This window comes from Manacus vitellinus, unplaced genomic scaffold, assembly GCF_001715985.3.
Source record: "Manacus vitellinus isolate BGI_N305 unplaced genomic scaffold, ASM171598v3 scaffold_26_pilon, whole genome shotgun sequence".
NCBI classification, from domain to species: Eukaryota; Metazoa; Chordata; class Aves; order Passeriformes; family Pipridae; genus Manacus; species Manacus vitellinus.
The window spans coordinates 9050965-9062379 of NW_021939960.1; the positions used below are offsets into that span (position 1 = coordinate 9050965).

The 11415-nt window shown below is 60.8% G+C and overlaps 1 protein-coding gene across 1 annotated transcript; it reads left to right on the plus strand.

The window, feature by feature from the left end:
• The first annotated feature begins 2505 nt into the window (after positions 1-2505).
• On the plus strand, positions 2506-11004 carry KIAA1755 (KIAA1755 ortholog). Its single transcript, XM_018073780.2, has 14 exons — positions 2506-2577; positions 2742-2942; positions 3377-4676; positions 4785-4943; positions 5485-5608; positions 5928-6045; positions 6225-6311; positions 6413-6529; positions 6857-6955; positions 7205-7353; positions 8148-8286; positions 8557-8679; positions 9278-9469; positions 9550-11004. Exons 1-14 carry the CDS (start codon positions 2506-2508, stop codon positions 10516-10518), a joined length of 3849 nt encoding a protein of 1282 aa, XP_017929269.2. The 3' UTR covers positions 10519-11004.
• Positions 11005-11415: the final 411 nt, after the last annotated feature.

Here is an 11415-nt window from a genome sequence, read left to right on the forward strand (position 1 = left end):
GTCGGGAGCGAAGGTGGAAGGAGGTGCAAAGGCAGAGGTGGATGTGAAGGCGAAGGTGGGTGCGAAGGCAAGTGTGAAGGTGGAGGTGAGTGGGTGTGAAGGTGGAGGGAGGTGGGTGTGAAGGTGGAGGTGCGTGCGAAGATGAAGGTCAGTGCGAGGTTGGAGGTCAGTGCGAGGTTGGAGATCAGGTGTGGAGGTGGCCGTGGCCGTGGCCCCTTGGGCAGGTGTGTGCGGGGCTGCATCCCGCGATGTTTAACTTCCCTGCAAAGTTTGTCAGGGGGGGTGGAGTGCAGCGAGTGGGTGCTGCTGCGTGAGTTGTGCCAGTGGGGGGACGCTCACAGACTCTCCCGGGGCCGACTGGCTCGTCACCGCAGCCGGCACGTGCCGTTGCCCCGGGCTATGTGCTGAGAGAGATCCCGCTTCTCCAGGCCAGGCTGGGCGCTTGCATCTCGTCCTGCCAAAGTCGGTGACAGCAAGAGCTGCTGGAGAGAGAGAGGAATTGGTATTCAGGACTGGTCCCAGGCTCAAACCTCGCTCCTTCCTGAGCAGGGGGGAGAAAGGAGCTGGAGCTGAGTCACCCTGTGGCTTTGGGCACGGGTTAAACAACTTCACCGCACCAAAACCCCAAAGCCCAGCCTGACTTGTTGATGTAAACCACTTTAAAAATATGGGTATTTGGGGAGAAATATCAATCTCTATTTAACAGCACTTTGGCTTATTAAAATGGAAATAGCTTTGCAAATGTAAATCTCCTTATGCTCCCTAATGCCTTTGTTCCAGCTCCGCTCCCTCGCAGCGGGTGGAGGGACTGGGATAACTGGCTGCTTTTGGATTCCTACGGGCTCCTGTCCGGCCCGGATGCGGCTTCGCCCACGAACGCAGAGCTGCTGCACCATGGTTACCCCAAAAGCCTCCCCCAGTGACAAAGTGCTTTGTGACATTCCATGAAAACATTTTTAGTCAGTCATTCCAGGCCAAAATATTCCCCAGCACAACCCGTCCTGTGTCTGGTGCCTCCATCAGTCCCTGGTTCTCTCCTGACATTGGCTCACACGGTCCCTGCCGCTGGATGAAGTCCTGGGTGATAGGGCAAGAGGAAACAGCCTCAAGTGGCACCAGGGGAGGTTTAGATTGGATGCTAGGAAAAACTTCTTCACTGAAAGGGCTGTCAAGCTCTGGCAAAGACTGCCCAGGCACTGGTGGAGTCATCACCATCCCTGGAAGGATTTAAAAGACTGCCGGAGGCAGGGTGGGCAGTGCCAGCTCATTTCTCATGGCAGCATTTGGAGCTGGATGGATCCCCCTGTGCTGTTGCAGATGGTGGCTCCTCACCTTGGTGTTGGGATGGGGAAGAAGCTGAGCTCAGCAGTGCTGGACAGAGGGGTGGTGGGTGCCTGGTTGGGCTTGGCATGGGGGATCAGGTGGCTGCACCAGGGCTCCACTGGAGCAACATGGAGTGGGGTGCTTTGCCCTGCAGCAGAGATTTTCCAGAGAAAGGTCTCCAGTCCCTTCTGGGAATCGTGCATAGTAAGACCTAGTGTGAGGAGAAAGGTCCAGTGGCAGAAAGCCTGGATAGGGAATACACTAATAGATCAGGGCCCTGAGAAGAGACTGGATCTCCTCCTGCTCTGCCTGGCTCTGTGGCTTCTCCTGTCAGGTGCAAGGGCAGAGATTCCTGCGTGGAGACACAGAGAAAAAGTCAAGAAGAATTAACCGAGCGTGACTGCAAAGTGCTTTAGCTAAAACGTATTAAAGCTAATTAAGCTGAATTAGCCAGGGCCCCTTTGTCTCTGCATGGGCTCCTGAACCAGGGATTAGTTGCCTGAAACTAATGCTCACCTTGAGCTAATCCCACCTTCAGCTAATTCCACCGGACTCCCCAGGTGCCCTCACAGGAGCACAGGGTTGATGGCGAACTGCAGCTGCTTGAAGTGCCAGACCCAGATGCATGGAGGATGCTCCTCTTCCCAACTCACCAATGGGGTCCCTTTGGCAAGTGTGCCAGAGTCACCCTCATACTGCCTGGAGCACAGCCAGGGCATCATGGGAGCCATGGGATGGCTTCCCCTCATGTAGCAGCGGTGCCAGCTGGGTCCAGGCAGCCGAGAGCTCCTGCAGCACTGGGAGAATGAACTGAGAACCGCTGGTTCACGTGTGGCACAGACCCAGTGTCCTCGCCCAGTCTGGGGCAGCTCAGGGGGCTGCAACACAGAACGCTTCCCAGAAAATGCTTGCAGGAGTAATTTCAAGTTTGGCAAATTCAGCAATGAGTCTGGACCAAAACACCCTATCCATCTTCAGATGTTTGTCCTTCCTCCCATCTGCTGCATTCCTGCAGCAAACTTAGGAGCCCAGCACATCCCCACGCTCTGTCTGGTCTGACTCCGCTTAACCCCTCAGCTGCTGTGGCTCCTCCACCTCCACGTGGCTGGTTGCTGAGCAAGGTGGCTGGCAGCCTTTGGGAGCTCATCCTGGGCTCCTTAACCACTGGGAAATGGACCTGCCATGCTGCACACTCCGCCTGTGCTGTGCTCACTATGCTCCACTTCCAGTTCCTCCCATTTCCAGCCCAAGAAGGTTTGCAGCCCCCCGAGCTCATCAGCGTTGCCAGCGTGGGCATCCCAGGGCCTTGGCAGCAGTGTAGTGCAGTGTGGGATGGTGGGCAGAGGTACCAGGTTGGGGGGGGATGGTATCCCTGCTGCGGGGCTGCTCTCCCACCAGTGACACTTTCCTCCCTGCAGCAGGATGCCAGGTCGCTGGATGCAGCAGTGCAGAGTGCTCTCCAGGCCCTCTACCCGCCCTTCGAAGCCACAGCCCCGACTGTCCTGGGCCAGGTGTTTCGGCTGCTGGAGACCAGCTACCAGGGTGATGGGCTCTGCTGCCTGCTCCAGTTCCTCATCCCGGCCAAGCGGCTCTTCGAGCGCCTGCGGCAGGCAGCCTGTGTAAGCCCCTGTGCCCCCACTGCAGTGCCCCTGAGTCCTGCTCCTGGACATGGGGAATTTGCCCTAATGCATCCTGCCTGCACGGCTCCCTCCCTGTCCCATCCCCTCCCCACAGAGGGGACCATGCACACCCAATGCACCAGCACACGCAATCCCTCTAGGGTCACCTTGTCTTGCTCCTAGAGAGGCTCAAGCAGGGGTTTTACCCCTGTAAGTACATGGGGAGACTCCACACCCTGGGAAGAGCCATGGATCGGGGTGGGCTTGCACAGCTCTGCTGTGGTGACTTGGCTGAGGGACATCCATCGTGCCACTGGGATCCCTTGTCGCTACGGCAGGAGGCACAGAGCCGGGCAGCGAGAGCGCGTGGGGCGGCTGGGAGGGCCTGGGGCTGGCAGGGCTCGCTCACGCGCTGTGTTCTTCCTCCCTCCCAGGCTCCCTACTTTAACCACATCTTTCTCCACGAAGGCTGGCCCTTGTGTCTGCACGAGAAGGTGGTCGTGCACCTGGCACCACTCAACCCCCTCCTGCTGCGCCCCGGGGACTTCTACCTGCAAGCGGAGCCCTGCGAGGAGCACTCGGCGCGCGTCACCGTCAAGCACCTCTCCCTGGACCTGCGCTCGGTGGAGGAGACGCCGGTCCCCGAGGCCGCCCACGCACTGCTCTTCACTGAGGCGTGGCTGGAGGAGGTGAACAGCAGCTGGGCTGGGGACCCCCTGCACACCTGCCTGGTGGCCACCGAGAACGGCGTTACCCCGCTGCCGTGGAGCCGGATTGCCACGCCAGAGTTCGTCAACAAGCCCAGGGTTGGAGCCGATGGTGTGCCCGCAGGTGCCCAGCATGAACCTGCTCCTCAGACTGCACCCGAGCCAGCAGGACCCGGCACGCCCGTGCCCCACAGCACGGCAAATGTCCCTGTGCCCTATGGCAACATTGCAGGCACCATCCCAGGCTGCAAGGCCACCTCTTGGAAGTCGAGCCAGGGACGATACCCGGGACTGATCAAGGTGGAGCAGGCTGGGCTGCGGAAGAAGCCGTCCACGCTGGCCGTGCCCAGCCTCCGCGAGATCATCAGCCAGAACCTGGAGGGGGAGTACGTGAACCTGCTGGAGCAATCCCAGGAGCAGCTGCATGTCCTAACCAGGCCCCTGCTTCCCACCTGCCCACCAGGGACAATGGGGGCTGTGGCTAAGGTGATGCTCCCCTGGGAAAATGGGGGACTGGGGGCAGATGCCTGGCCCTGTGGGGGGGCACTGAGCTCAGAGGAGAGTCCCTGCAGCCCGTGCCTGGGGAGGAAGCTGAGCCAGGAGCCAGGGCTGCATGGCCCGAGGTGCCGCCACCGTGACTCCTACCTGGCTGCGCTGCAGAACCCGGTGAGCTTCGGCCCTGGGCTGATGGCAGCCATCCTAGAGGAGCCAGATGGCAACAGCCCCGACTTGCCCCCTGCTGCCCACCGTGAGACCCCTGCACAGCATGGGAAGGGGACCAGCAACCCCACGCTCCTCAGCCACCAGCCCCACCAAGCAACTCCCAGGGTGCCAGCGGAGGCGTTGGCACAGCGGGGCAGCCCCCGGCTCCCCCCAGGCTCCAGCCACAAGTTCTCCTTCCTGAAGGGTGCTCGGCTCGGGGCAGCCCCTGCCGATGAAAGAGCCACCAGCCAGCATGAGGGGGCCTGGAAGAAGATGTCAGCCATCTACTCACCCAGGATGGGCAGAGCCAGGGCAGCTGGGAAAGGTACCATCCCATGGGGCTGCTGCACTTGATCAGGCACTGCTGGGGCTTTGCCATTCCTTTGCCTCATTGCATGTCACCAGCTCCTCCCTCCTCCATCCCTGTGCACAGGTACAAATGCCGCTGCCCCCGTGGAGGAACGCTCCCTGGAAAGCGCTGGCTGTAAGAATGGTCCTCCTGTGCCTGGCACCAGCCCTGCTGGCTGGGAGCCACTGGCCTGGCTGGACCTGCACGCGGGGCTGCTCCGCTCTGGCATCGTCTGCCTGCCAGGTACTGCCAGCACCGCAATCCCAGGGGATGGTGGGAGAGGCCTCCAGAGGGAAACGGCGGGCTGCTGGAGAGGGTGTTCTGGAGGAAGGTTTCAGGGCTTTGCTGGAGGCCAGAAATCCCCCAAGCAGAAAATTTCCTTTCAGCTTGGCAAAAATATTAAAAACATAAATGCAGGCAGCAGAGCAGCTGCCCCGGTCCCAGCCGCCCCGAACCCTCCCACACCATTCCTCTCTAGTGAAGCTGTTCAGTTTTAGCTGCCAAACACTAAACATTTGGCTCCTTCCTTTTCCCAAGAACCAAAAAACAGTAACAAACTCCACCTTTTTCTCAGGAAAAACGTCCCTGGCAACTCTGGAATGCCAGGCGTTCACATCCAGAGCCCCCCCAGGCTGGCTCTGCCCCTCTGGAAGGACCAGAGGGGCTGCACTATGGCAGGCCTCCGAGCTGAACTGGGGCAGCACCAATGGGTGCCCTGGCCCCTTGTGGGTTGCTCAGGGCTGGCAGGTGGCTGCCAGAGGGGTCACTCACCCTTTTCCTGCAGGGAGCTCGGACAGGTTGGGCAGGGCCCTCCTTCTGGTGACCACCAGTGGCAGTGCCTGGGGGGCTGCGTGGTGCTCAACTGCTGAGCTGGCGAGGCTCATACTCTACCTCTGCTCCCTCCCCAGGTAAGGGCCAGCAGGACCTACCAGTGATCCCTAGATACTGCCTGGCTCAGGGCTCCTTGGCCAAGTAGATGAATGCCCAACACCCCTCAAATTCTGGTTTGGGCGCATCCCCAGGGACCCTGGGCCGTGCCCCTGCCAGAGGCACATGCTCTGAGCCTTTGGCTGGGGCATCCCACAGGGACGAGGTCACCACTTGTGGCTGTGGGCTCCTGCCTGCCGGGGGGTGCAGAGTGTGGGAGGGGGCTTTGAGCAGGTCCTGCCCCAGGGGAGGACCCACACTTCAAGTGCCATCTGCTCCTGCTGTGTTTCCCCTCGCTAGGCGAGAAGTGAGGAACGGCGAGAGGCGAGAACCGAAGGACGTTGGGCTGACGGTCGTGGTGGATGCCAGGAAGCAGCCGCCTGCTCCCGTCTTGTTCTCAGCCCTCCGCTCCATCCAGGTACACTGGGCTCTGCGTGCCTGTGCCTGGGGCAGGTGTCCCTGCCTGGACAATGGGCTGTCACTGTGGAGTCCATTTCCCAATGCCTGTTGCCTGAGCTCACTGGGAAATGGGCTCCACAGCGAGTCCGAGGGCTGAGTGTGGGGTTTGCCCTGGTGACTCTTCCCTGCCTCCCACAGAGCGTCTCACCGGGCTGCATCCACAGTGTGCTGCTGCTGGCTGAGAAGGAGCTGGTCACCCACCGTGAGAGGCTGCCCGGGGTGCTGGTGAGCCTGTCCCTGCCCTGTGGGCTGGGGCAGGAGGGGGTTATTTCCTACTCCAGGATGTGCCTGGGGAGGGACCAGCCTCATGAGCCCTGTGCCTGCAGGTGGAGACCCTGACGTCGCTGAAGGCTCTGGGCCGCCATGTCGACAGCTCCCAGCTGCCCCCGGAGCTGGATGGTGCCTTCCCCTACTGCCACGGCGAGTGGGTTCAATTCTTCCAGGTGTCTGTCACCACGCCATTAGCCATCGCCTCACCTCCCCCATGCCCCTCTGTCCCCACCGCGTCTTACATGTCCCACACACACCCCTGGAAAAGCAACAGGAAGGTCTGGGAGAGGGGAAGGAAAAGGAGAGCTCTGAGCACAGGAGGGCAGCTCGCTCCTTGCTGCCTGCTCCTGCCTGCAGCTGCCCATCTGTCTCCACACTCCCTTCCCCCTCAGCTTTAACCCAGTGCCTCACAGTATTCCCTGCTCTGTCCTGGCACTGTTCCTCCTCTTCCTCCTCACGGGCGGCTGTTCCCGCTGACCCACTGTGTGTCCCCCCCCCAGAAGCTGCATCCCTTCACGGCCGGCCTCAGGCAGGCATCGGAGCTGCTGCAGCGCTGCATCCAGGAACTGCGGAGCACCGACACACTGGCAGGGACACGGGTAAGAGGGATGGTGGCACCGCAGCCTGGGGGCATTTCCAAGGTTCCTGTCTGCAGTGCAGCCAAAGCGACATTTCCTGGTTGCCCAAAACTTGGCATGACCACTCCCAGACTGGCTGCTCCTGGCCATGGGGCTGTTCCCTGTCCCCTCTGCTCATCCCTGGGATGCAGCCTCAGGTACCCCTCCTGTGCTGGCTGAGGCCTCAGGTGAGGTCTCGGGTAAGACGTCTGTCCAACCCTCCGTCCTCAGGATGCAGCTGCGGGCATCAGGAGGCACCAGGAGCTGATGCAGAAGGTGCTGAGCGACCCACAGCTGGTGCGGGTGCAGCGTGAGGGGGGCTTCGTGCTGGCCAGGCTGCGCAGGGAGGCCGCCCGCCTCTGTGCCTCCGACCACGTCAGGTAGGAGGGGGCAGCTTCACTGGTCCAGGGGTGCCAGTGGTGGGGACCCCCAGCTTCTGCCAGCTGACAGAGCCACCTCCCCAGGGTCAGCTCAGTCCCTATGAGCACAAGCTGTTGCCGTGCTCCCTCCTGCTCTGCAAGCCCAGAGCACGCATCTGGCACAGCAGTATGGCCCCCATCCTGACTGGGGAAGGTGCCAGATCCCTGGGAGGGTCTCCTGCTTCAGGCCAGAACGGATCCGTCTCTGCGCTGCGATGCCTCGGGCTGGGCTTGTGAAAAGCCACTAGATGGGGCCAAGTCCCGGCCGTGCCGCACTCCCGGCCGTGCCGTGCTCGTCCAGTGATGTCGCACTTGTCTGGCCGTGCCATACTCATCCAGCGATGCCGTAATCCAGCCATGCTCTTACTCATCCAGCCGTGCCATAGTCGGGTCATTCCATACTCATCCAGTGATGTCGCACTTGTCGGGTGATGCTGCTGGTGAGACTCATCTGGTGATGCCACACTGGTCCAGCCATTCCACACTGGTCTGTTGTCCGTGCATACTGGCAGCACTAATCCCACTGCTCCCTCCTGCTCCCTTCCCTCCGCGGGGCTGGGCTGCACTGACAGATGATGCTTTCCCATCCTGTGGTCCCTGCCTTCTGTATTGCTCCACGGGATGGGGAGTTGTCCAGGTGTGTGCAGGACCAGAGTCAGGAGCTGACTAAGAGACCTGCTCCCCTCCACCCCACACATCCCTGAGCCCACCCAGCAGCACCCGGCACTGACGGCCCCTCTCCTCCCAACCACCAGGACTGGCATGGAGTTGGCTGAGGGGCTGTACAGTCAGCTGGAGGAAGAGCTTCACGACCTGGTGTCCCAATCCAACAGCTGCCTGGAGCGCCTGGAGTTCCTCCGAAAGGTCCGGGAGCTCGAGACTGAGTTTAGCAAGGTGAGCTGGGCGTTCCTGGAGTGCTGCAAGTTGTAGTTGTCCTCTCTGGTGTTCCGTGGCTGAGTGTTCTGGGCACGTTTCCTTTGTTTCCGATGATGACGGAAGCCTGGAGAATAGCAGGATAGCCTGAGCTTTGATGTTCATTATGAGTGACTGTGCGTGACTGTGCCTGGGCTGGGATGCCCGGGCAGGAAGGGGAGGTGCCGTGGCCACACTGCTGCCGTGGCCAGTCCTGCCTGACCCCCTGACCCCTGTCCCACTGTCTCACAGCTCGGGTGCTGGCTGGACGGGGAGGCAGCAGCGCGGCTGCAGGAGATGGGCACCGAGGAGTGGAGCCCCGACAGCTGCCAGGGCTCTGCCAAGCACTTCAATGAGTTCCTGGCCCAGGCCACGGTATGCTTGGAGAGGCTTTTCCGTAACACACATTCCCTGGGTTCGGAATGAGGCTTCTGGGCAGAACTGGGTGTCCCTGTGCTGTCGGGTCACACTGAAGTTGTCAAGCTGCAGTTGTCAAGCCTAACACTGCAGGGATTCTAGGCAGCCCTGCTCCAGTGAGGGGGTGCCTGCACTATTCCTTAGTGTGTGCTAGGCTGGGACTGCTGTCCCCAGTCCCTGCTGTACTCCATGTATGCAGCTCCCTTGTCCTGCAGAGCCTGGGCATCCATCAGACAACAAATAACATGGTGATGAGGATCTGTTCTTCCCACTCCCCTGGGTGTGGAGGCCCTTTAGTCACACACACCGCAGGGAGAATACAGTGATCCCACTTGGGACAGGAGGTGCGTTTAATGCATTTTGAGCCAAGCCAGGGCAGAGCAGAAGTTTGGAGAATCTCTGTTCCCTTTGTTTCTTCTCACTTGCCCAGAAGTGTTTCCCATCCAGCTGTGATGGTGATGCTGAGTGCTGACCTGCAGCGCCTCACCCTGGACACACATCCCAGGCCAGCACCATTCCCAAATGTGGAGCTTGTTCCTTCCTGCCATCCCTGCAGGCTCGGTACCAGCACGGCCTGACCCTGTGCCGAGAAGTGGCTGAGGTCCGAGACGCAACATTTCCCGAGGCAGATGCCTTCCAGGTGGCTGCAGCCCTTTTCCAGACGAAGCTGATGAGCTTCTCCAAGCAGCTGGAGCGGCGGCAGGCAGAATGGGAGCTGCTGCAGGAGCTTGCCCAGTTCTCCAACAAGGTGGGTGCAGCAGGTCTTCCCCTGCAGAACCTGGTGCTGCTGGTGGAAACAGAACCAGCTGCTCTCACCTCCTGTTGTAGGTCACGGGGCTGAAGCTGGACTGCCGGCAGTGCTCGGCCCAGGCACAGCGTGGGGAGGGCCAGGCACTGAGGTGCCTGCAGAGATCCTTCCAGAAGCTCTCGATGGAGTTTGGCCTGGAGAAGCTGCAGGAGATGAAAGCTCAGGTGCGCAGGATGCAGAGCAGCCAAGGGCTGGCAGCCTGGACAGAGGCACAGCACAGGTACCAGGAGACCCGGCAGGTCCTGGAGGAGATGCTGGCGGAGCTGCAGGAGGTCTGGGGAGTGCAAGCTGACAGGCAGGGAGACTCTTCCAGTGCCCCCAGCCCAGAGTCTGCAGCCCCTCACACAGAAGCCCCCATCTGCAGAGCAGCCGCAGGCCCCGAGCCAGTAGTGCTGGGGGGTCAGGGGGTGGCAGAGCAGCCACAGCCCAGCCCTGAGGGGCCAGGACAGCCCTGGGCCAACTCTGCTCCTGGCCCCACACTGGGTGCAGAGCCGAGTTCCCCACAGCCCCCCTGTCAGCTGGGGCCTGAGGGTGCCCGCACCTCTCACCACCATGTCTCTGCTGACACCCCCCTGCCCAAACCCGAGAGTGGAGCCAGCCTGGGAGCCGCAGGACACCTCGCCCCGGAGCGCAGCCAGCCCCCTCGGAGGCGTCCCTTCACGCTGCCTCCCTGGATGCGCTTTCCAGGTGCTGACCAGGCACGTCCCACCGCTGTGCCCCATGGGACTGCCTCGGATCCCAGCACACCTGGCCCACCACCGGGGCCACAAGCAGAAGCTGCCCAGTACTTTCAGGTTTCCAGCCAGAGCAGTTTCTCCTCCGAGGACTCAGACTCACAGAACTCCATGGAAGAATCCCCAGCAGTGAGCTCATCTTTGCCCCGGGATCTTCAGAGTCCCAGACCACCCTGCCCCTCTGAAAAGCCCTCTCAGATTGTTTACCTGGAGAACCACCACACTGAGAGTCTAGCTAAAGCAAATGCCAAGTAACCAGTCCCTCCAGTTGAGGCTCTTCCTGTCCAGCTGTGGAAGTCTCAATCACCAACTGGATGGGACTTCCCACACTCAGAAGTGGGATGCTGGGGACTCTTACCCAACCTTCAGTCCCAGAATCTTTGGTTCCCTATACTTAGTGCTCTCCCTGCTGTGGATTGGCAGTAACCCCATCACCAGCTCATGAGATTTGTTAATAATCTACCAGGCATGTAGCAATCTTCCCATAAAGTGCCTTTATCCTTACCAGTGCCAGCCTCATCTTGGGCAGCAGGGAAGGTTCCCACAGTCAGCAGCTGTGCCTGGAGCATCCCAGGGGAGTGCAGACCTGTGCCGAGGTGTTCCTGCCATTGACTGTGCTCCCCACTCCTCTGGGTGGTTTTACCATCCCCTGCACCAGCTGATCCCCATCGATGGGCCTTGTGTTTGTGTGCTCATTAACGCAGGACTAATGCCATTAACGTTAATAAACCTGAAGAGAAATACCTGGGGTGCTCCTTGTGGAGAAGAGCAAGAAGTCATGTCCTGCTGAGAGCCAGGTGCTGGGCTGCTCACCTGGGCTCCAGCTGCTCCCACCACCCCAGCCCAGTGCCCACGGGCAGCCAGTGCCACCATGAAGGCCCCCTGTGCCCCTCACGTGGGCTGCACCCACAGCCTGGCTCTCCGGCTTGCTGCCAGCACCCTGTTCCTGCTCAAAGGACCCTTTTGTAAGGGTTAAGTGCCTCAGTCTCTGGTTCCCCCTCCCAGTACGTCGAGGATGGTGTCATCCTGCCCAGCCTCCCCACTCTGTTTTGGGAATGCACTGCCCTGGAGCCTTGGGGACCCATTCGAGCTGGGTGCGACCTTGCTGATCCCAGTCCAAAGCAGCCTGGGGTCCCCAGAGATCCCATCCCC